A 26,167-nucleotide genomic window follows, 5' to 3' on the forward strand; every position below is an offset into this window, starting at 1 on the left:
AACCCCAGAAAATAATCAAGAAGTGAAATTGTGAGCCACATCTGGCCCACAACACATTATCAAAATTCAGCACGAACGATGAGTCTTCAGTGTGATGAAGACTAATGCTTAAGGGGACAATCTTGCTTTAAAACAGTCAGGGGGCATGTGGGTTTTCAGGGCGAAGGTCCCATATACCCTGCTAGAACTGTGTTAACTCAAACATCCCTGCCCAACTCAAAGATGTATATGCTTGATGACCTGTCAGTCTGACTTTAGCTTTTAAAATCAGGCTGAGGAATGCAACTGCATTCAAGGACTGAAATCCTGTCCTTCAAAACGAAACACAGCTGTCTGGTAAAACCCAAGATGCTGTAAGAAATAATTAGGTGGCAGTAGTACAATCAGATCAGCTCTGTGGCTGACTTGAAGTTTGGAAAATGGGAGAAAGGTTAGGATCTGTGGTCTGACTGACTTCCAAAATAAACTACATCAGCAGCTCATATTACATGAAATGTACCTATAATATTAGGTTTCATACAGTTCCCTTACACTGAAAATACTATTTTCAGGAGTGATTATACATTTGGGAATACATATAGGGAAAATAAGACCACTATTGTGTAAAAAACCCCCAACCTTTATTTGTCACAATACATTTCAAGTACATGCAGAATGTATTTACATTTCTCTTTAAGGCAAACAGAAATTGTGTTCTTATTCCTGAGTTGCTTAGCACCAGCAGAAATAGCAAATAAAAACTTAGGAAGTGTTGTCTCTCCCTTTGAAGCAGCAGCTGCCTCGCATGCAAAGTATTTCTGCTTTCACCTTGCATTTCTTTTAATGAGTTATTTATACTAATAATCTCTATTGCTGTTTGCAGCCGTTTCTGCAGATTTCAATCTCTTCACAGAACCCTATTGCCAAGATGTAACAAACTTTCCACGTTTGCTATTTTACCTTGCAGACTGTTTGCTGACTAGACAGCGCAGCAGTACTTCTGTCTTTGCTGGCACATGCATGAAGGTCTTCTCTTCAATTTCAAGAGTTCTGTATTCCTCCAGTATCTAGAAAAACTATCTTATGTCCTCCTCATGCGGGTTAGCTGCTTCTCCAATACTAAGTTAAGATTAAGAGAGGGAAAAGTTCACCTCAGCCAATGGAGGGGTTTAGGGCTTGACTCCACTAAAACTAAAGGCGGGGGGGAAGTGAAAATGGCCACCGAAGTGTTGGCATTTATGAAGAAAATGCAAAGCAGTTTTTCAATGAAAAAAAAAAAGCTTCCTCAAAGTCTGACTAACATTTGAGCCATTGCATTATCTCAAGACTTTAGATACTTGCTAGAATTTAAGATGTTGAAATTCCATTTAAAATATAAAGGGAACATTTTCAAAGAAGTTTTTGACATTTTCCATTTCCCATTGACTGGCTCTATCAAGCCCACTAATTCCAATAGGCACTTTTCTCCCATCATTTTTAAGAGGACCACAGAGCACAATCCTAAGAGAAAACAGCTATTCTGTAAAAAAAATAAAGTTCCTAATCAATGTAAAAGCGTAGTCCAAGCAGAAAGTCAATAGGGAAAAACGGGGTATGACCCTTAAGTGTGCCTTCCTCAGTGACCTGTAGTGTGGAAAAATGTTTTGTTTCAAATTACATTCTCTGCTTTTTTTAATGCATTCCTGAAACTGTAGTTTTTAATGACTTGTCAAACACATCAATAATTCAAGGTTTCTGTTACCATTTAGTCCCTTTAGGTGTCATCCCAGCTAATCAATGTTCATCACAAACAATTTTTAAACAAATGCTAATATTTACAGGTGTTTAACTTAAACATTCATTGAAAGAAACAGAACAACTGTGCCTTGATTAAACTTCTGGTTTAAACTGGTTATAAAAGAAAAAAACCTCAAGTAATTTCTTACTTCTTTTCCAGTTATTACCTGCTAAGATCAAATGCTTTCTGTCACAACTGTTTCACTTAGTAGCAACACATAACAGCATATTGCATTGGGAATAATCCATATCCAAATAGTCAATTGTAGAGACATTACCTTTAACAAGGACAAGCAATCTCACAAATTCTTCACCAAAGGTTTGCCAATTTCTTTTCCTACCTCTGAGAGGTTATTACAAACTAAGCACCTAGGAAAATATAGTAAGAGGGCAGTAAGAGGAACTCATGAAGTGTCTAACCAATTTATCCCATCAGGAAGCTGACTACCCCTGGTAAGGCACCTCTCAACAGAAGGTCTGAGGGTTTTTCCAAGCAAGATGAGTTCAAAAGGCTAAAAAAAGGAATGGCTGTTATCCTGCACCTGGCAACACCTCTGTACACTGTGAACAAACCAGCTTGCTGTAGGTATCCCCAATGAACAGCTGCAGCGTAGCATTTTATTCTCATTTTATTTTCTATAATGCAATCCACGTGCAGCTTTATTTCTAAAATCAGCACTGCTGATTCTATAACCAGTTTAACCTCTGAGAAATGTACTTTCTGAGTGATCATTTCAATACTAAGATGCTAGAGAGCCTACAAAATTTTAGAAAGTCTTAAGAATTTCTCCCTGGAAATCCTTGATCCCTAGTCTATTATACAAAGAGACTGCACTGTATTTAGAGGAAAATATTGTACCCCGTGACAGTGATTGTTTGGCCAGTGACTGTTCACCTAGTGCATTTGTGAAATCTTGTCCTGCTGCACTGGTTACTTTGAAAAAAATCTAGGACATGGACACTTCTCTGCTTCTTGCCTCTTGCCCAGATCTGTCAGAACTGGCTGGAGCTCAGGTTCTCCTCCACTCATGTGGGACAGGGGACATAGGCATTCATTCGAGCTGTGTCTCCACTAACTGCTGCATTAGCTGAGGTAGCAGAAGCTAATTAGCCTCCCCAGGCATTTTACCAAGGTGAAATATTCCAGAGGAAGTCACATGAATACTTGCATTCAAGATATGGAGAGCAGTCATGGCACATCTCTGACATACTCTGTGTCTCAGCTTGCTTGGGGTGATAACTTGTACTCTTCTAATCTCCAAGTTGAAGAATTAGTCCTACCTGCTCTTTTGATGATGGCACCAGGTTATCACAGTCTGAATCCTTTTGTGCAGAAGTAAGAAGTTGTAGGCAGGAATAAGTTTCTGGATAGTTTTGAAATACTACTCCCAAAGGTGCAAACTTCCACATGCAGAGTAAAAGACATTGCTCTTTCTTACAGTGCAGATGAAACAGATTACATCCAGTTTATTTATAAAAGTTTTATACACCTGAAATGTCACAAACATTTACAACTTTCCTGCTTTCTTCCATGTTCTGAAAAGACTGAGTAATACAATTACACTGCTGTCTCCTTTGACTCCAATGTCTGTGGTGGCTTGAAGTTCAGTATCTCTTTATATGTAATGCCTGGAAAACAACAGAATAAACATAGTGTTGCTGGTCTAATCAGAAACGGAGCTGCACAGACACGAGCAAGGTGCATGGTTAGGCTCTGATCTAGGTCAAGAAGACAGAGACCTCTTCAGGCAAAAAAGAGAGAAAGAGTAAAAAAAGTAAGGGAATCAAGGAACATTTTCTCACCGTTTCAGATTTGAAGAAGTAGCCCAATACTGAAATGTTACAGGTGCTTTCAAAGGGATGCAAGCATTGACTTTACAGTATAGCGGGCAATATCCTCAGAAAGAGCTACTGAGCACATCAGCTTTAAAAGTCAAGTCCTCACTTAAAAGCCTAAATATAAACCTCTGATGTTAGATGAAAACTAGATTCAGACTTAAATCTCTGCTGAGATAGCTGTTTTCTCTCCCTGGGAGAACCTAAATTAAAATTAAGGCCAGCAACCACTGCACTCCTATAGAGCCAACAGCTGAGGAATCTGTTTGCCTGTCCTATCCACTGGAAGGAACATGCTACAGAAATGGTTGCTTTCCTACATTGCAGAAGATGAGAGGACGGAGAAGGAGGAGAAGGAGGAGAAGGAGGAGAAGGAGGAGAAGGAGGAGAAGGAGGAGAAGGAGGAGAAGGAGGAGAAGGAGGAGAAGGAGGAGAAGGAGGAGAAGGAGGAGAAGGAGGAGAAGGAGGAGAAGGAGGAGAAGGAGGAGAAGGAGGAGAAGGAGGAGAAGGAGGAGAAGGAGGAGAAGGAGGAGAAGGAGGAGAAGGAGGAGAAGGAGGAGAAGGAGGAGAAGGAGGAGAAGGAGGAGAAGGAGGAGAAGGAGGAGAAGGAGGAGAAGGAGGAGAAGGAGGAGAAGGAGGAGAAGGAGGAGAAGGAGGAGAAGGAGGAGAAGGAGAAACCTTTGGGGATCGTTCCAGGACTCCTCAATAAGAGGAACACTGGCTTGTCAATAGTGTTTCTCTATCTTAATGCCGTCTATTTACTCTGTTCCATCAAAAGCAGAGAAGGCAATTTGTAAAGGGGAATATTCCTATTTCTGGATGGCCTTTCTATCTGATTATTTTTGAAAATATCACAAAACTAGACTCACGCTTCCACTCATCTAGGGGAAGATCCATGTTATCAAATGTGTCATCATATTTCTCAGCTTCAATTTCTTCCTCAGGATCGTGAATTGGTTCAAAGTAAGGATGCATCAAAGCCTCAGCTGCTGTGACTCGCTTCTCTGCATCCAGCACCAGCATCTTCTCCAAAAGGTTTACAGCTATTGCACAGAAAACAAACAGTGTATTCAAATCATGCCACCGATTCCAGCTTGTACACAGTAATGTTGCCCTGGAGATATTTCAAATAAATACAGTTATAAAGCAGAATCATTGTGTGGTCGTTCTATAGCCAGCGCAGCCCATCTGCATGACAAAATAGCGTTGTGAGCAAGCTGGGATGTGTATAAAGCCTGATGCAACGCAGAGGTTTTCCCTTGCTTCTGTATGCAATACAGCCACATCACCTCAGCTAATGACTTCTCAGCTTCTGGCTCCAGGACAACTGCGTTTGGGGCTTTCCCAGGTGTCTTTCATCATTGCCACCATGTTGGGGTTGTAAGGTGCATCACAACCTGGCAGCAACAGAATGAACAGGTGGGTGGAGAGCTAATGAGAATTGTGCTGTATGTGATCAAATCCTAGCCCAAGCGCACTTGAAGTTCACTAAGACAAGTCAGTTGTCCATGCTCAGAATCTCAGTGCTGACTTTACCTGCTATGTATTTTTGACCTCAGACAAAACAATTCATGAAAATCTTGTATGTTCCTCTCCAGTGGATTTTGGATCAGGTCCACTGTTAGACTGTCAAAATGGGCTAGTGTAAACAGATATGATGAATGATTTGTTTGTTCTCCATTTTTCTATCTTGAAAGAACATTCTTGAGTTGGGTGAAGCAGCTCAAAAGAAGAAGAGGCAGCAGCATGGGACAGGATGCTGCAACTCCTGCTTGCCATGTCATGGATTCTCTCCAACCTTCTCTCCCAGACCATGAGCAGTTGTTCTCTACTTAAGGAGCAGCCAGATCGCCACAGAGGTGATAGGAAGAAATGTCCTAAAAACTAAATGGAAATGTGTAGTTTTCTGTACCTAAGAAGGTCAGTGAGCTAACCATGCAGTCAGGGTATGAGCTGCTTATTAATTATGCTTATTTCTACTGTATCTGAACATACAATTTCAACTTCTTAAATTGAGAAGATTCAATTATCCTAATTTATATTCTAATAAATCTAGCTTTGTGAGTGTTCAGGTCATTGGGAAATGGATAAGGTTTGGGCAGAGCCATCTTGGAGCTCTGTCTGCCTCAGGGCATGTCACAGTTATGCACACTTGGTATGTTCTTCTGGCTGTTTACATCTATTAAATCCAAGCCAGTGCTTCTCAGGAATGCACAGATGTTTCTCAGGATTATTAATTCCATGACTAAAACGCCAGCTTTCTATTTGCTTGCATTTCTACTGTAGATCAGATTGACCTTAAAGAATTATATTTCAAATACAATACAGAGAAAAATTTATTACGTATACTTAATATCCCAGGGCTTTTGAGAAAGCTGCTCCAGTAAAAGCATTAAGCAGATGCTGGATCAAAGCCTGAAACACAAAATACTTCTTTTTCGACACTTCTAAGAAACATCTGATTCCTGGCAGGGTCTAAACTTGGCAAAGTTTGGCCACTACAATCAAAGTTACGAATTATGGAAAGCAAGAGATAGAAAAGCACAAGAACCATCACATAACCTATCACATGACTGATACTGCTGCTGCCTCCAATGCAAACACAAGAACAAGACAAATTGTAGACATCTACACAAACTGTCTTACCCAAAGGATTCGCATACTTCAAGATGGATGCAAAATCTTTTTTCTGGACTTTTGGGAGACTTTTGATATAGTTTTTTGCCTTAAAAGAAACATGGATATTAAATTAGACCTTTGCTGCCTTTGTAAGGTGACAACATTAACTATATGCTTAATAGGTAACTCAACAATGCTTTGATAGCACATTGTACAAATGAATTTTTTGGGGTGTCATAAACCTTGATTATATTCACCTTCTTGCTGAAAAGAACGCCTTTTTTTTTTTTTAAAACCAAGCCTTAAAACTGTGATTAAGAAATGAATATGTAAAGCTTTAATTATTAGTGCTCCATATTTAATATATTAATGAAAATAAATATGTATGCATCATTTGAAAGAATGTCATAGTGAGTTTACAGGAATCTCTAGAAGTGAACCTTATACAGTAATTCATTAGTATTTAAATTGTATAGTTAGTCTAATGAATAATTTTAGGTTCTTTATAGTAGCGGCTTAAGGATTCTAGAAGGACACCCATATAAGTATAGGAAAGACAAAGTCAGAGGCATCTGCAAACAACTGGGTTTTCTGAATAGGTTCATGTTTTCAGTAAGTGTCCAATAAAAGTAGTAACGCATTAGCTCAACTGTTCACATGGTACACACTGGAAACTTTGAAGTATTTAAATATACAGATTTTTCAAGTGTTCAGATAATTTTTTGTCTGCCCTCTTAAGCTCCAGTAGCTATTCTGGGTGTGCAAAGCACTTCAAGGCTGAGATGCACCATCAGGGGTCAATACATATTATCTCAGCCAGTCTAAGAACTGAGCATGGCTTAAGTAAAAATAAGACATGTAAAACCAACTGACAAAGCAGAATACTCACATCTTGACTGTGCAGTTTTTGAACAAAGTCTTGAGTCGGTGTACCAGTTATTTTCATTATTTCTGTGAGTTGGTCCAGATCTGAATACCAGAAATAAGGAACAAAGTCTTTCACCATAAGAAAACTAAGCACTCTGCAAAAAATTGTACGTTTCTTTGCTGGAGAATAAAGCAAAAATCGCAAAGCAATGACAGAACGGAAGATTTATAAAAGATGAGATGAAAGTTCTCCATTTTTCTTGTAAAAGGCAAAGACACTGAATGCACCTGAAATAAAATATCCTGTAACTTGCAAACACATAATTGAATAAGGCCTCCTCAAGATTTGTCTGTCCAAAAGTACTGGAGTATCTGAACAATCAACACATGTATTGCATGCATTGTCCTGGTCTATCCAATACTAAGGTGATGTAACAGCAGGAAAAGTCACAGGGAACATCAGGTTGTACAATAAACAGAACAAAAATCAGAGTAAACCAGTCTGTGTTAGTTCTTCTCCACACGGAGAAACTTCAAGAGGAAAAAACCTAACCCCTCTCCTCCTCATTTCCCACATGCTTAGCTCAATTCCAGATGCTGAGATGTTGGAGATGTTGGGGTGAGGCATCAGAATACTCCCTAATCTTCTGTGTCCTAAAGCAGCACTGATTAATCAGCAAAAATATCAGCTGTTTCAAAGAAGAAATGCTGTATTTACAGGAGGCTAATGCTGCAGAGAACAGCTTTATGACTCATTTGCTACTCTGGTAAGAGCAGCAGATGAGAAGCTAGATCAGAGCTCAGAGCACACGAGGATTCCACCAACCTCTGCAGAAAAAGACAATGGTGGGTAACGCTGATGACATGAATAAATAAAATCCCATACCAAGTTTGCAGGATAACCTCTTCCTAACACTAAAACAAGAATCCCTTAAGTTAGCTGTTTTCTTATTCATCTACCCACAGCTGAGCCCACGGCTGCATTTCCCTGACAACAGGTAATACTTATTCATATATTCAAAGGCCAGCAAGGACTACTATGCTGGGGTAATTTCCTTCATAACACAAGACACAGAACTTCAGCCAATAGCTCCGAGAGCTCCAACACCCGGTATGACTAAAATACTACCTTTTCCACTCTTACATTTACAGTGCAACTTGAAAATTATGATTCATTCATTTTCTTATTGATGTACCAGAATGCTCAAGGTTAGCATTAGTTGAGAAATGCTATGTGTTAGTCAATGGCTGTTCTTTGGCAGGCATTTTAGTATTTTCTTATTAAGAACTAATGCATACTTAAAATCTGTACATCTGAAATAACTTGATGTATTCTACTTTTCCATAGTCCCCGTCATTTTTTTGGTGAAGGCAATCTTCCTTTTTTATATTTTTCCTCACAAAACAAGAATAATATGATCCATGCAATGAAGTCCTAATCTTACATGTAAGTACTTAAATACAAATATAACTAAAATTAAACAACTGTGATTCTGTAAACAAGTATTTGCAGATAAGTGATTTATTCACTGGAACTCCACAAGGGGAAAAGCAGTGCAAAATGATTAGGCTGAGCTGTCAAACATACAAAGATGAGAAGCAAAACAAAAAAGTAAAAAATTCTTGCTGTCTTCTATTAACGCCATCCTCTATTAAATATCACAAGTCCTACTGCAAATGAAGTATCACTTGAGGTTGAATTACAGCTTAATCTTAACTATTTTCTTAATTCCTCAGCAATGAAATGATAGGACTAGATGTCTTCTGTAAATCTAAAACATTTTACCAGATGTTACTTATATAACATTTTTTGGTAAAAGTCTCAAAAAGCATGAAATGGATTAGTGTGTGCACAGAAGTCCATAAATCACATCGGAATCTTCTGTGCGTGTTCTGCAATTGTGGAATCTATTACTAAAAAAATCAAAATATGCCTCTTCTATCATCACAAAACCTTCTACCTGATGACTTGAGATGCAATTCAAGATTACCTCTCTTTCTCTACTGAAAAAGTTCAGTAATACAAGTTTTAATTGGCAGATGTGCAGAAGTGATACAAGTATCAAATAACCAATTAATGAGAAAGGTGCAAGCCATTTTACTATTCATTTCAATTTACAGTCATCAGTTTTTGAACAGACCTACTGTATCACATAAGAACCTCTCATCATTTTCTTACATTAGTGTCATAAATTCATTGAAGGATACGATCATTTCCTTTGAACAGAGGCCTCCCTGTTATCATCTCAGCCATTATACAGCCCACAGACCAGATGTCAACTGAAAAAAAGACCAATAGTCACATTAAATTGCTACATACTTGTTCATTTAAATGTGCATAAAGTTTAATTTAAAACATATTTTAAAGAAGTGTAAAATTTACCTTTATAGCCTGTTACAAAATAAATGAGTGCCTTGCCAAGTATGATGAACAGTATGGGTAAAACTACCAGCCTTTCTAATTAGCAGACTGGAGATAATCTGATAATATGCAGAATCAGTTTTTCAGTAACAGGCAGATGCACGTGGGAAGTAAATTTTCAATGATTTCCAAAATGTCGATAGTTATCCTAGCGTGACTTTAATTCCCTCCTTCCACCATTTTCCCCTGTCTGTTGGAGTTACAGTCAGCACATCTTTGCAGGAAGATGACAGTCAGTGCAGAACACAAGAACATAGACCAGACTGTCACATCTGTATACATTTATATCACTTTTTTCCAGCCACCTTGGCACTTTCTGTTACTCTCAGAAAATATACAAAAAAGGGCCCAATCTCACAACCACTAAACGATTACCTGCAATTTATCTACAAGGAAGTTTTGAGTAATTATATTGTCATTTCCACCTCCGATTTCTCATTCACTTCAGAAACAAAGACTTGCTAATAAATTGCCTGATTCATTGAATGCTTTAGCTCTGTTAAGACTTTTCTGAAGGGATGCTGACCTGTTTGTGTATAATGCATCCAGTTAAGTATGACCTCTGGGGCTCTGTACCACCTTGTAACCACGTAACCGGTCATCTCACTGTCTGTATGCCTTGCTAATCCAAAATCCAGAATCTGCAGTGGAAGCACAAAGAACATCCTGATCAGACAGCTAGTTATCTATTTCATACAGACTTTACAAATGTGGAAAATAAAGGAATTGGAGCAATCTGCAGAGATTAGTTTATTTTTGCATCTTTTTCTCACTGAAGTGTCTTGTTCTCATTTTAAAAATCAAGACAGAAGTAGCAAGAAGCTTTACAATTTTTTTCCCAAGTTAGATATTCCTAGAGCAACACTAAAAGCTGTAAAACCAGTAAAGAAAGTAGTAAATTCTTCAATTATTAATTAAAAAAGACACTGGTCACATTCAACACAAAAAAAATTCCCTGGCCATGGAATCACCATTGTATCATGTTAGGGCTAAAAGAATAGCACCCATCTTAGACGGTATTCATTGTTCTTGTATCCCAGGTGGCACAATTATGCAAGAGTGTGTTCCGATAATATTCTGAAGTAAGGAGGTATCATTATTTCTATTGTATGAGTAACTCATACAAGGGAAGGCTTCCTCTAGTTCACATTGAAAATCTGCAACAAGAGTAGGGAATTACCATTATTTAGTCTCACTAAGTTTACTCCAACCTACTGCATCAACTACAGAACCCTGTAAGGAATGCAAGGTCAGTGCAATTTTTTAAAGGATTATGCACAATTCAGCTTATTTCTAAGACTCTCAGATATTTATCTCTAGATATAGCAATGTGTACAGCAGCAAGATTAAAAATGAACATTACGGCCTTTTGTCACCTCCTACAAAATTGACCTAATAAGGTCCACCTGCATGGACCATCAAAAGATGGTGCCTAAAGATGCAGCCAACAGCAACAAAATTCCACTCCTGGAATGACAGTCAGTTCACACTTATCAGGAAGTTCATGCTTCTAACAAGAAGCAGGGGGGCTGGGTAAGTAAAGTCTACTCAAGATAAATCATCATCATCATCCACAGATAGCTGAATATGTAGCTTTGCACGAACAGCCACTAGTTTCCATGTGTATCAGGTTTCATATATATATTGACAGGGCACAAGTTTTTATTAGAAGCACCTGTGCATTACTATGCCAAGAGTGATATTTTTGTAATGCTCTCTGCCATTAAACATTTAAAAATATTTCAGGATAGTTTCATCATTCCCTGGCAAACATTTTAAAATATTTCAGGATAGTTTCATCATTCCCTGGCACTAACAGAAAGGAAAATTGTATTTTCATTCATAGATCAAGAGTATAAAATGTTATGGCTTATCTTTATTGCCATACTTGAAGTAGCATTTCCATGTTTTCCCCATAGCTGCTGATTGCCTACCAATTTAAAAACAGGAACAGGATGCAAAAGGGAGAGATTTTTATTCTTACCAATAAAATGCACTTGATTATGGCCGATTCTTTGGGTACTGAAGATTTACTGGACCCAAAATATTTGCAGCAGCAAAATACACTTTTATATACAGCTTTCAAATTTATTCTACATAGACAGCACACATTATGTTTTCCCAGTAATATGGGAGGCAGGGTGGAAGAAAAAAAAATGAAGTTTTACGTAAAAGTCAAAAGCCACATGTGGTACCATCTATTCTGTCACAGCTTTTTAGGCATTTTCCATACTAAGGCTTGTGACACCTGAAGTTGGAAACAGCTAAAATATAATTTGAGTTTGTATTTTTGTAAAAGCAGAAAATGAAAGTGAGAATTTTTGTGCATTATGTATTAACTTCAGGATTTATTTTCATTTACATATTCATTAGGCTCAGGAACAAGCATATCGTGTTAGTACTTAATATTAACGTGGTACCACTTCAATAACAATCTTCACATGAAACTATTACTCTCATACTCCAATCTTCAACTTTTCAGCTGGAACTTCCAAAACAATTTTCAGAGCAAGTTTGAAAATCCTTTTTATAATGCAGGAGTTATGAAAGAGAGAGCAAATTCCCCATAGCATCTCAAGGATAAACTCCCCTTCTACTCAGCAAACTTAATTTTCCTAACTTGCTTCAGTTAACTGTAACTTTGAGACCGCAGAAAGGGCAGTGATTTCCCCTCATGCACCCTTCACTGTCACTTTTCTGTTTCCTATGTAGCAGCTGAGCATCTCAGATGAGGGAGCCAGAAAGCTCATTGTGAAAAATGAAACTGATTGCTTATTAATTAATCACCAATTCAAGGAACTGTTCCAACTTGCCTACAGCCTCATCACCACAGGAGCTGATGCAAGGGAAGCTGCTGAGTGCACAGACACGGGGCAAAAGGTTTGGACTACCCCTGGAAGCGTGGTCCTGTGCCCACATAAACTGACTTTCAAAGTGCACTCTCAGAGCAGGGTGCCATTGCACCTGAACACACACGCGGGAAGTCAGTTCAACTTCAGTGGAACAGTTAAATCCCAGTTAAATCCTTGCCTTGATATTTTTTTATGAACACTTCCCAACATATTATAGTTTGCTTTCTGTTTATAGACTGGAGTTGACTTTTGACAACCAGTATTTCCTAATTGCAAATGTGCACTTCTGCATATGATATCAGAGCTTATTGTACAACCAGGAACATCATAATTTCGCTTTGAGAGTCAAGAAACAACAACTAAAGCTTAATGCTACATTTTCGCCTTGTCATTTCACAAAATTGTGTTCTGGTATAGAATTATTTGCCTCAGTTTATCCAAAAGCTTAAAAATGTCTGAGGTAACAGAAAAATAAGTTGTGTTAAATAAGGAAATACAGTGATTGTATCACGGAAGAATGTCTTAGACCTGGGCTGCATCTCAAAATGTAATTGTACAGCTGGGTGGGTGGGGAAGAGAAACATGTACAACTGTTTTTTCTAGATTCTCTTTTTTTCCCCCCATCATCATGGGACCCACTCACCCTTTGGCCATCTATAAGCCAGGAAAAGACAATGGCTTTTTGTGTTAGATAGGGAAATGTTGAGATGACAGAACCCTGAACATTCAGGTCAGTCTCCAAAGAGCAAAAAATTGTATCACACAGCTACATGCAAGTATAGTTTGTATGTTGTATGCTAAAAAACATTTTTGCAGTGTTGCACCAACTTTTATTGTATTTAATTAAGGGAGTCCTTCACAACCTTTGATCTTCCGTATCTCCCAGCTTGTAGAGTTAGACTTTTTGTAGTTATTCAAAGCTGGAATTCTCACATAACTGAACTCCTCTCATGAAGACTTATGTCTCTTTTAGGGAGGAAACCTTGGCCCTAAGATCTAAATGCCCTTACATATCAGGATACAAAAACCCCCATTCAAATTTACTGTTGTTTTGTGAGGATGTATAGGCCAGTCATGATTCAAGCACAGGATAGAAGACATAGCTTGATTTTGTAATTAACTAAAAATCCTAACTAGCCTTTCAGATTGCTAGAGCTAAGAGAAGATAGGTGACAAAAACACTTCTAAAAATTACTAAAAAATTAAAATACAAGAATAGAATCAACTGGGGACTAGAAGCAGTCTGGGACTATCTCTACACTCAAGAGAATAAACTATATTCCTAAAATAAGCAGTGCTGAGTACTACATAATTCTACTGCATAATAAATAATTGGCTTTTTTTGTAACAAAGTAACTCTCCACAGCCAAATAGTTGCATTTTTGCTAGGTCAGGGAACATTGCATAATTATTTCTGCAGTACAAATACTATCTACTCTAACAGGCTTTGGAAGATTTCCAATACATGTAAGAAACTGTGATCAGAACTAGTCAGATACAGTATTTCAGTGCAATGGTTTAGAAGGCTGCTTGAGGACAAATGTTATGCAGGAGAAGAATTACTACTCAAATGGACTCTACTGAGAATATTTCCAAGGAAGTGGCAACACTTACACTTCAGGACAGATAGCTTTCCACAATGGGTGCTACAGCCCTGATCTCCAAGGGTGCATGCCAGCTAAGCCCAGTTACCATGCTGGGAAGGGGTGTGTGTGTGCACCATCCTCCTACCCATCTTTGGGGGGGAGCCCCAACAGGTAGGACGAAGAGAGTCACAGTACATGCCAATACTTGCCCCACTCCAGAGAAGCAGCAAGCAGGTAATACAAAAAATGCCATCAAATGCACCTGTCTTGCAGTGTAGCAGCAGAAACAGCAAATAGCTGAACTACAGGAGGCTGAATTAGGAATTGCCTCCCTTTAATGAATTTTTTTTCTCACTACTTCAATTAAGAGCAAAAATGAAGCAGAACAGATATATTCCTGCTATGAAATACACTGTAGGCTACATGCAATTGATACTACTGTTAGTTGTAACAGTGCAGAAGGAATCACTTTCAAAGAAATAAGATGTTCTTGTTCGTGGTGAGCAGTAAGTGATTCCTCTCATGTTTCTCTGAAGTGATTAGCTGCAACATATCATAAAAACTGTTCTCCATTACAGCTCTTATCCTACTGTAACCATGACATGATTTTTTCTTGAAAAGTATTTTTAGTTGAGTGACTGCATAAAAATATACCAGTATTCATTGCAACGTACACATCACACAGGAAAAGGGTGACTATCACTGTCACGCACATGCCCTCGGTGTGGGCACACAGCTGTGGCATGGACTGCTCTGTCAATGCCAAACCTGCAGAAGCAATTTCAGTTCTTACACTGCCCTTCACCCAGATGGAGGAACCCAAGTTAGCAACTGCTCCAAGGACGCCATGAATGTAGTAACCTGCGGCACTGACTTCCTCGCCAGAAATCCTCCTCTACATCTTGGAGTCAACTCCCATTTCTCCCCTGTTAGCACTGGGTACCAGCTTCCTGGAGTGTCCTACCTGGACTGGATGTTTTCAGCTGGGACATCCTGGGCAATGTTTCTAGCTTGAGGCACAGCCATTTCTTGTGCTTGGCTCCAGAATGATCTCAGAAATTGATCATCACCTCTGCCATTTGTATGAAACGCACATTTATGTCAGTCAAGGACATACAAATAGGAGGTAAAGAGATTTGCACTATTCAGGTCTTTATTTCCTAAAAAAATATTTAATTATTCTTGTGGTGACTGAAGTCAGACAAAAGGGAAAATACTTATACTCTTCTAATTTTTTTTCAAGATTGCTACTGCTGCCCATCTGATCCTCTTCTCTTTCATTTTCCAGCGTTCCTGTATTTCTCCATGACACCTCAAAGCCCATGGGCTGAAAGCCTGGCCCATCACTGAAACCAGCCAGCATGTCTACAGCTGCTGCACCTGCTGTCTTCTGTGGTGTATTTCTAATACCTCTGACATAAACAAACATCCTACCTTCAATTCACAGTCTTCATTTACTGCCAAGTTTCCAGGCTTTAGATCCTGTAATCAGATTTGAAATGGATGTTATTTACGTATTTTACAGCAAGGACAATAAAGCACACTTTCTTTCTTCCTTTCATTTAAGTTTAATGGTTTTCATAAAACTACTTAGAACAGCAACAGGTAAAATGACATCATAAATCTAAATTAGAAAATTAAATGTAACAAATAACAGAAACAAAGACACAAACTTGCATATGTTTGGCTTTTTTCCAGTATGTTTTCCCCCCAGACAAATCAACGTCTTTTCTGTTAGAAGTCAGGAAAATACTTGCCAGTGAAGGAACTCACTCATCTTACTGTCAGTGGGTTTTGGACATAAATTTGTTGCATTTAATACTAACACCACAAAGTTAAAGAGTCACATATGTATTTCTGGACTATACATACTGCATATCAAAATATACTTTAAAAAGGTTTCATACCCTGATAGACTTAGAAGGAGTACTGAAAGAATCAGACAAGATCTTACATAAAAGCCTATGCTCTCTTCTGTGGGAAAATCAATTTCCTAACAAAGTTAATTCAATGGACACTGCAACGTGGGAAAAAAAAAATCCCTTAAGCCTCTTTAGCTACTGTATAGACTTCTAATGATATTCAAAGGTTGTACTTCTAAGTTTAGCAGCAAAGGGAAGAGTACTGGCAACGACTAAGAAGATTTTGCAACGTCAGTGACTCTTAGACATTCAGTTATAAAGAGAAAGAAAAAAATCAGAAATTAATTTTCCTTCAGCTTTTTCAAGACATTTAGAAGAATCTTCTGTCTGAACTTTTTAAAAGGCATCCACCTGTTTTATACGAAGATGTTTTAAGATCAGAGAGGCCTTGGAGAGAAACAAATTGGTGCAAAGAACCGTAATGAAACCAAAAAGCTCAAGAGCCATCAAGAGGGAGCTTAGAGAAAGTCTAAGCAACTGTAAATTTAGATCATGATCACAGCAGTTGTAGAAATAAAAATATCAATTTGTAACATTATTTTGGCAGTTTGCATAGTTTCCATGTCCAACTTAAAGCTACTATACAACATGCGCTTTCTGATGCTCCTGATATTTTATTACAGACAGTTTCTACTGTTCTGATGCAGTTTTGGGGGAAGTTATCCTGCTTAGTACCATGGAGGCATCATTCAGAACTCCTTCACAGTGCATAAGTGATTTTAAGTGGACTTTAGATACAGCAGGGATTCAAAAAGAACCAGATGCTTAATTTCTCTCAGAAAAAAATTGAGGGTTTCAAGATGTTTAATCTTCAGTTAAAAAAAAAAAAAAAAAGGCCAGAAAAAACTCTTATCCACCTCAATTTAGACACTATTTGCTCTTGTGGGGACTTACAACTCAGCTTCACAAAGTAATTTAAGAAATCCAAATCTAAGCTGTATTCAGCACAACCTGAGTGCCCAACTTACACTGATGTAGCCATACCACTTTTTGTTCCTATTGAAGAAGAAACCAAAGGCATCACCAAACTGAGACACTATAAACAGAATTTCAGGCATATTTACGAGCATGCTTATAAACAAACACCACTCATATTATCAAAATATAAACATCTTTTATATTGTTTCCACTTACCCTGTGAATTATGCCTGATGAGTGAATATACTGTAAACAGAGAAAGTATTTTTTAGTTAATGAGGTCCTGACATTAAGAAGTTGCCTGCGACAGGGAAGAAAGTACTTTTTCATGGTGCTAAGTAATCTGAAATTAGAAAATGTTTATTTATTGCACAGAATATCTTTTTAGCTATGTTTTTAATGTTCAGATAATTAAACTAGCATTCTGTCCTTCCCCTTCCCCAATAATGAGAAACCAGTAAATCAGTTGGAGTACTGCAACAGATCATACAGTTTTTTCTAACTCTTCCAATACATAATATCCCATTTCCAGTTAATTTTTGGCATTGCTATATGTATATATGTTTCAAAATAAATCATGCTATTTTATGTATCAGAAATGCTCTCTTGCAATAGACGTCTCTGGTGTGCCATCAGAGTTTAGATTCATATGCTCCAGCAGCACTGAGTTTTAAGAGATCATTTAAGACCAGGACGAAGGCCAGTCAAGGTCTTAGCTGAGAAATCCCACTACATGCTTCAACACTTCCTCAATGAAACACGGAGAGGACATTCTCCTTTACCTGAACATTTTCATCACCCTTCCAGTGACTTATTTAAGGGCTCACAAAAGTCAAACCAACAAACTGGACACCTAGGACTAGTTCTTTTGGGAAGACACCTGATCAAATACAGATGTCTGCACCCGTGACTGTCACCAAATGCTCCTCACCGAGATACGCAGTTCCTCTCACCAGCTGAATGATGCCCTAGAAAAGACTACTTTCAACATGGACAATAAAGGGAGCCTCTAGTAACTAGGTCAGACATAGGCATCTCTTTTGCAAGGTTTGAAATGCAGAAAGTTGTCCTGAACTGAGGACATACTTTCCAAGAGCAGCCTTGGATGTGCTAGTGCTATTCACTTCAGGTGTGGGGAACTGATCCGAAAACCCCACAGACCATACTACTGATGGCAGCTCATACTACTGACACTAAGCAACATGAGAACAATAAAGGCTTTTTAAAAAGTCCCCAGAAAAGACAGATGAGATGTGAATCCCACCAGCTTCACCTGAAGAGTTTTCATTTTATTCCACCCTGAAGAATGGGACAATAACTGGGAAAATAATTACTGGGAACCAGCTGTCAGAGCCAGGAAAGACCAACCAGGGACAGTCAGCATGGCATCACAGAGATGCACAGAAGCATTGAACTTTGCAGGGTAACTGCCAACCAGCCATAGCCCCAGCAAGCATCGTCTTCTTCCCCAACAGCCATGAAGATGAGCAATTAACCTTGTAAATGCAACAGTCCCTCTGCAAAGGGATCCTCATAGTCCACCTGATGAGGGGACCAGGGAAAAGAAAGCAAAGCTACAGATCAAAGCCAATGTCTTCAGACAGATCCAATGTGCATTTCAGACTTTCTGAACTTAAACAAAATCCATACAACCTAAAGCAGCACAAGATCTGGATTTAAGGCATCGAGTTTTTAAAGCAGTGACTGAACAAAAATAAAGTTTCTGACATTTACTTTTTCCTCTCTTACACCTGACACAGTGCTCCAGATGTGGTCTTGTAGGTTCTGAAAAGAGGGAAAAAAAAAAAAAAAATAAAATCACTTCCCTTAACCCTGTGCCTACAACTTTACGAAGCCAGCCCAGATTGTGGTAGGGCTTCACTGCCGCACGGGCGCACTGCTGACCACTGTGCCCGAGTCCACGCAGGTCTTGGCATTTGCAGTAGACCAGTTCCTGCTACATATTACTTGCAGATTAGGCAAGGTTTAACATCACCCATAGGAAATGCCAAAGCACTTCACAGGATTTCCTGGGGCAGACAGAAGGGGCTGAGGGTGCAGGGCTGTTCCCCAGAACTTAGGCTGTAAAACCACTACAGCAAAGAACTACGAAATGCTGTATGTGTCATGGATGTACATGAAGTGGATCGGGATGGGAGGAACCAGATACAGAAAGAGGAAGTTTGTCATTTGTACGCAGAGACCAAAGAAGAGAGAGAGGTTTTTGTTGGTTTTTTTTTTTTAAAGAAACGTATCTGTAAGTAGTTAAGACTCCCAATAAATGAAGAAAAAGATGATGTCTTCTGCCAAAAGCTATCTTGATCAAGGATATCACAATGACTACTTGCAGTCTAAATCATTTCAGTATCTTCTTACTGTAGCCTCTTGATTTTCCAAAGCAGATGCTTAAAATATTCTATAGGATATTTTTGCTGGTATGACTGTACACAGTAAGGAAATAACTGGCAGACCCAGGAATTTCTGCACCTAAGAATGTGGCATGTAGAAACAGGAATTAAAAGGACTGCACCCTTCAGAGTTTTAAAGTAAATCTCACCTGTTTGGGGGGAAGAGCGTGGTTTTGCTGGCATTCTCACCCCACTGAAGGTTTTATGAGTGTTCACAGCACCAAAATCACATTAACACTTTGGGGAGAACTCCTATATTTTCTAAACACTCCTCTTAATACAACAGTACTGAGATTACATGAAATAGCACTTATTCCTGGTACTAATGTACACATCAGCCTTTCTGTAAGCTGAAATGCTGGTGCTGTGCTGCAGTGTTTCTTTAACAATAGCAGTATTTTTTTAACTGCATTTTATTATCTCCTGGCAGGTAGCAGCACTGGAACTACACCAGTCTTCGTTCAGAAAATTTTCCATTTCAGTTCAATAACCTTCTGAAACAGGATCCTATTCTTACTGATTTTCCTCATTAAATTATCCATTTATTGACAGATTTTTCACTCTTAACATGGCAAAAATGTCCAGACCAGAGCAGACACATCCTTCACAATGTTATTACCACTTCACCTGAACAATATTTGATTCAATAACTCAGTTAATGTGAGCAAAGTGCCTTGGAGCACAAGGAGCTCTATGCATTATCCCAAAGACAATTTTTGGTAGCATGCATAAATCCTTGAATGCAAGCTTCAGACTGTGCTAGGAAGCTATCCAACAGTTGTCTGAAGTCTAAGCGTTCTTGTCTGTATACGTAATCTCTACACAAAATAAAAAGCAAATCAAAAGGGAATTAGAAAAGACTCAGGAGAAAGTATTCCAGGCAGCATGCAAAATGAAAATGAGGACTGACTTGGCAGGCAAGGTAAAACTGAAGAGGAAATGGGTAAAATGGGGGAAGGGAAAGCAGAGAAGCAGAAAGAACAACATAAACGTGAACAAAAGAGTAACTGGAGATGACAAAAGGAGAGAACTAGAGCAGGTAAGTATTGCCATGAGTATGGCAAAAGAAGCTTGAACAGGTGTTTGTATGGCCCAAGAGCTATCCATCCATTCTCAAATAGCATACAAATAAAGAAACAGGCCTGCCACCCACCTCCCCAGACCTCTAAGAACAGGAACCCAACTGGCACTCTGGCAGAAGAGGGACCCAAGACTGAAAGCATTGGAAGCTCCAGCCCCTTTCCACCTACATAAAGACATTTATGTTCAGCTTGCCTTCTGTACTCTTTGACAATACACAGCTTTTCTGTCAAACAAAAAAATGATGAAAGCCCTTCAAAGTTGCAAGTTCATACTTAAATAAAATTTAATGCCAGACTAAGGCCTGATGAGGAAACAGACAAAGGAGAGGCATGGCACTGCTTTTAAGCAGTGTCAAGATGCATTGTTTTCTCCTACCACAGATGAAGTTAAATTCTGATAAATTACAAGGCTCACCAAAGAAAGAAAATGAATATTTCATCCTCTATAGAAAGAAGACAGTAAAATGGCAAGAACAGAAACTGACTGACAAACAAGGACTGTATAGACTTACAGAGCAAAGATCTGAGGGCTTGATACAAATCTTCCTGAACTCAGTACAAACTTTCTATTGACCTCAATTTATATTTATTTTTTAAATCAAACCTGTTGACATTTTGGTATATAACCAATCCAGAACCAGTCTACAGGTAGAATGTAGAAACAAAGCCTGCAAGAAACTGACTTGGGGGCTTAGCAAAAATCTCTCTTATCCCTTCACAATACATCACTCATGCAGAGTTTTTTCTACATGCATTTAACTGTCACATATAAACAGGTTGTTACAAGATAAGTATGCAATGTGACAAAAGCGATAAGCAGCCTTCTTGCCTTTGACCAGACATAAATACAGATACCATAAAGTGCTTATGTACTTTACACAAAGGACAAATACATATTACAGGTAACATCTTTAACACCCCCCTCCCCAAAAAGAGTCCATCAAAGTTAAAAGGTGCAAAAAAATAACATGCATTATAAAAATGAGAGGCTAAGCTTGGGAGGCTGAAAGAGTTATACAACAAACATCTACAGAGTGGCATACTCCTCCTTCCCAGGTGTTGCAAGTATTTTCCCCTTATAATGCCTCAACTGAGCACTAGCTAAGCATATGCTTTTTTCCCCCTGCCCCACTAAAAAAGTAAACTAAGTAAACACAGATGGGCTGTCTTTAATCCAGATACAGTAGACCTTAAAAAGTACAAGACTTTCATGCAAAACTTGGCAGACCCCTTGCTAAACAGCTAACTTACTGATATCAGTAAAAGAAGAAACAAATTACTGACCCATTTTCTTTTTTCTCTGCATGCTAGCAATGCTGCTTTCAGCTTAACCTACTTCCTAGCACAGACAGTGCTGCAAGAATGTCCCTAAAGCACTGGACCACTCCTATTTCTTAAGGATTTCCAACTAGGTGTATCATTGCAGCTGGATGAATTGGTTCAAGAATAATCCAAAATTTAACGGAACAGATACAGTAAAGACTGTTCTCAAATGCTCACTGTGCAATAGGAAATGACAAAACATCAGAGCCTAGTAGCTGAATAATGTCTTATTTCCTGCTGGTAATTTTGAGGTAAGAACAGTTGTACTCTTCAAAAATGTGGGGAAGAGACAAAATATTCAGGCAAACCACTTCTTATAGAAGATCTAACACAGTTACAGAGACCAGAGATAGTCTTAGTAAATTTCTACCTCAGCATCCCTGCTGGTTGCCTTGTAACTGGGAATGAGAACTGTCCTTGTTTTTATACAATCCTGGGAACAGCAGCTTACACCGGGAACTTCCTGCTCTTTTCCTCTGTGGTGGGCTGACCTCAGTTGGCCACCCCGTACCCACAGAGCCGCTCTCTCATTCCCCCTCCTCAGCAGGACACAGGGGAGAAAGTACAACTGAAAAGCTCATGGGTCAAGACAAGGACAGGGAAATCACTTACCAATTACCATCACAGGCAAAACAGACTCGCCTTGGCGAAGATTAATTTAATTTATTGCCAACTAATAACAGAATAGGATAGTTTGAAACAAAAAACAAACCTAAAACCACCTTCCTCCCAGGTTCAACTTCACTGCTGACTCTTCCACCTCCTCTCATAGAGAGATGGGGAATGGGGTCTGTGGTCAGCTCATTATGTGTTGTCTCTGCTGTTCTTTCCTCCTCACACTCTTTCCCTGCTCCAGCGTGGGGTCCCTCCCATGGGAGACAATCCTTCACGAACTGCTCCACCATGGGTCCCTCCTACGGGATGCAGTCCCTTCAGGAGCAGACTGCTCCACTGTGGGTCCCCCGTGGGCCACAGGTCTTGCCACAAAACCTGCCAGGAGCCTGCTCCAGCATGGGCTCTCCATGGGCTGCAGCTTCATTTGGGGCATATCTATGTGCTCTGGCAATGGGGTCCTTCCCCACGGGCTGCAGGGGAATCTGCTCCGGCGCCTGGAGCACCTCCTCACCCTCCTTCCTCACTGACTTGGGGGTCTGCAGGGCTGCTTCTCTCACATTTTCTCACTCCTCCCTCACAGCTTCCGTGCAGCTTTTTTTACCCCTCCTTAAATCTGTTATCACAGAGGTGCCACGAACATTGCTGATGGGCTCAGCTTTGGCCAGCGGTGGGTCTGTCTTGGAGCCAGCTGGAACTGGCCCTGTACAACATGGGGGCAGCTCCTGGTGTTTTCTCACAGAAGCCACCCCTGCAGCCACCCACTACCAAACCTTGCCACACAAACCCAATATATCCTCTTTAATTCCTGCTCTGTCTTCTTCAGATGTATGTCAACCATGCACAGTTGCTCTGCTTGCCTTCCCCATTTACTGATCCAACAGACTTCAGTATCAACCTTTGGGGCCCACGAACTCCACTCTGTTGGCCTCAGTGAGATAATCTAGGCCACTAGGATGAAAATATGTTTCTAAGCTATTTCACTGGAACTAAATTCATTATTCATTCTTTCCACTACACTCACCTCAAGCTAATTTTTTTACAGTTCATATATTGCTTGCCTGTAAAATTAGCCCAGATGATGTTTTTCACCTCTGGTGAATAGCATGCCTCTGCTGGAAACCTGTTTCCCAGACAGTTACTTGCAACTGAACAGACCACTCCACTTACATGGTACTTGAGAAAACACTTATTAGGACATGGCTTTGTGATTAGAGAACTAACTACAAAACTGAAATCATAACTCTACATTCAAAGCCCAGATCAGAGGCAAATTCCCTGTAGTTTAAATAATGCCAATTTCCCCAAACCTGGCTTTAGTTTCTGTATTTGTAAAATGGGAATTACAGCATTTAAATGCACAACTGTAGAATAAAAAGGATAATTACTTAGCATATGTAAAAGGCGATGTGAGTGAAAATCTACTAAATAAAGAACACAGAATCTGAGGTAAGGTCAAAGACAAATTAGTAATGCAGGACTCAACAACCAAGTATATTTACTAAGTTTTGTGATGGGAGTAAACAATTTACTTGCCTTTCTGTATGTGTTAAGTAAGAGAGACAAAGGAATCTTGGGTACGCTGTTCCTGACGTTCTTGTCCAAGAACGGCATGCTGTCCTGCAATATTATTTATTTTTAATAGTGTTTGGCAACGCAAATACAGATCTGGAAGAATCAGCATCCTGATGGATGTGCCAGACCCTCCTTTATCAAAACCAGTTCTGTATTTCCACTGCACAAGCACATCCCTATGCAACACACCTCCCAGCACACCAACTCCACTTATCTCTGTATAAGTGCAGAGGAAAGTCTGCCCATACATTGTATATTGCAGGCACAGGACCATAAAACCAAAATTGTAGAGTGCAAGCAGCAGCCAAGGAATGACATTCAATTCCAGACAGTGGTGTTCCATGGCCTTGTTACAACGTGCATCTCCAGAGCAGCAAAGGGAATTAAACGGCCATCACTGCAGGAGAGCCTGGCTGAAGCCTGCAGAGCTAGGTCAAGGTTCTTCTTCTCCTCTTGGAATTGTGTCACCAAAAGAAAAAAATAATAAAGAAGTTGTAGCCTTTTTATGATCAACAGTTGTGTACACCCAAAAAGCAAACGCTGTAATTTAAGCACTGTAGTACCAATGTAGACTGAGAAGCATTTTCATATCACATTAATATAGGTTATAGATGGACAGGTAGCTTAAAGAGTCTCTTCTTTTTGTGTTGTAAGATACGAACTTCAATAATCACACTCCATTTTTTAAAGCCAAATAGAGGAAAAATGTAGCAATAATAAACAGTATTTAGCAGAAAGATGAGGAAGAAAAACGTACAAAGTATATGACAGCTAATACATTTAGAATCATCTTTGTGAGAGTCAGGAAAATTCAAAGGTATGTTGTTTTGCTATAGCTGTTGGCTTTGCAGTCCACAGAAGTATAAGATCCAAGAGATAAAAGAGAGATGAATATAAACATTATTTCTGAGAAAGAGTGGGGGATTAACAGTCAGGCTTAACTGGGCTTACAGTCAGGGTTATTCTCTGGAGAAAAAAAAAAAAAAATCATGAAGAAGCCCAACAACTAACCTACGGATGGCATCTAGTTATACTTTTTGTTTAGGTGTAAGGAAATTTTACACTGAAATTATTATTTTTCCCCAGACGCCATGCTCCAGCTAAGTCGCTACTTACTGGAAGAGCTACAAGATGAAGCTTTCCTACACAGTTCAAAACTAGACAAATCTGAAAGGTCCCTTCTAGCCTTTTATGAATCCTTTCATAATTTCACAGGGTAAAATACTTGCACTTTACAAAAAAAGGCACTAGAAGACAAAATCAAGCAAAGGTGGCAGGAGGCCTGCATGACGAACTAAGAGCTCCTAGGGAAACTGAAACATAAAAAGGAAGCGTACGTGAGGTGGAAGTTGAGTCAGGTCACCAGCAGGAATGTGGGGACACTGTCCAAATGTGCAGAGATGGAGTTAGGAAAGGTGAAGCCCACCTGGTGCTGAACCTGGTGAGGGCAACAAGAAGGGCTACTACATGCACATTAGGAACAGAAAGAAAACTAGGGAAAATGCAGGCTCACTGCTGAATGGGGCAGAGCATCAGGTGACAAGGGGCATGGAAAAGCCAAGGTACTCAATGGCTTCTTTCCCTCCATCTTTACTGGTAATATTTGTGTTTTGGGTTTGTGTGGTGTTTTTTTGGCAGCGGGGAGAGGCGGCAGGGCGGGCTCCTGTGAGAAGCCGCCAGAAGCTTCTTCCCCGGCTGGGAGTGGGCCCCGCCTCTGGCCCAGGCCGAGCCCGCCAGCGACGGTGGGAACACCTGAACAGAGGGAAGAGGGGGGAAAAAATCACTGTGCAACAGCAGCCAGAAGAGAGGAGTGACAATACATGAGACCCCCAGGTCAGTGCAGAAGGAGGGGAGGAGGTGCTCCACATGCCAGAGCAGAGATTCCCCTGCAGCCCGTGATGAAGACCATGGTGAGGCAGGCTGTCCTCCTGCAGCTCACGGAGGTCCACGGGGGAGCAGATCTCCACCTGCAGCCCGGGGAGGGCCCCACGCCGGAGCAGGTGGGTGCCCGAAGGAGGCTGTGACCCCGTGGGAAGCCCGCGCTGGAGCAGGCTGTGCCTGAAGGACTGCACCCTGCGGAACGGACCCACGATGGAGCAGTGGAAGGACTCACGTTGGAGAAGTTCATGGAGGACTGTCTCCCGTGGGAGGGACCCCATGCTGGAGCAGGGGAAGAGTGTGAGGAGGAAGGAGCGGCAGAGCCAACATGTGATGAACTGACCACAACCCCCATTCCCTGGCCCCTGTGCCACTGCGGGGAAGGAGGTAGAGAATTTGGGAGTGAAGCTGAGCCAAGAAGGAGGGAGGGGTGGGGAGAAGGTGTTTTAAGATTTGGTTTTACTTCTCATTATCCTGTTTTGGTTTGATCGGTAACAAATTAAATCGATTTT

The 26,167-nt window shown here is 39.9% G+C and overlaps 1 protein-coding gene across 2 annotated transcripts in view; it reads right to left on the bottom strand.

Moving 5' to 3' along the window:
* Window positions 1-613: 613 nt before the first annotated feature.
* MAPK12 (mitogen-activated protein kinase 12) overlaps window positions 614-26,167 on the bottom strand; it is a 41,436-nt gene continuing 15,882 nt past the window's right edge. The window contains exons 5-12 of one of the 2 annotated variants that reach the window (XM_075024959.1): window positions 16,994-17,023; window positions 15,372-15,419; window positions 10,026-10,140; window positions 9,286-9,357; window positions 7,100-7,179; window positions 6,238-6,316; window positions 4,461-4,634; window positions 614-3,384 (exon numbers count right to left, since the gene is read on the bottom strand). In XM_075024959.1, coding sequence (XP_074881060.1) covers window positions 3,314-3,384; window positions 4,461-4,634; window positions 6,238-6,316; window positions 7,100-7,179; window positions 9,286-9,357; window positions 10,026-10,140; window positions 15,372-15,419; window positions 16,994-17,023 — 669 coding nt within the window. In that variant the 3' untranslated portion in view covers window positions 614-3,313. The remainder of the gene's footprint in view (window positions 3,385-4,460; window positions 4,635-6,237; window positions 6,317-7,099; window positions 7,180-9,285; window positions 9,358-10,025; window positions 10,141-15,371; window positions 15,420-16,993; window positions 17,024-26,167) is intronic. The other variant, XM_075024960.1, reaches the window with a different exon arrangement.

The sequence above is a fragment of the Buteo buteo genome, chromosome 4, assembly GCF_964188355.1.
Source record: "Buteo buteo chromosome 4, bButBut1.hap1.1, whole genome shotgun sequence".
Lineage (NCBI taxonomy): Eukaryota > Metazoa > Chordata > Aves > Accipitriformes > Accipitridae > Buteo > Buteo buteo.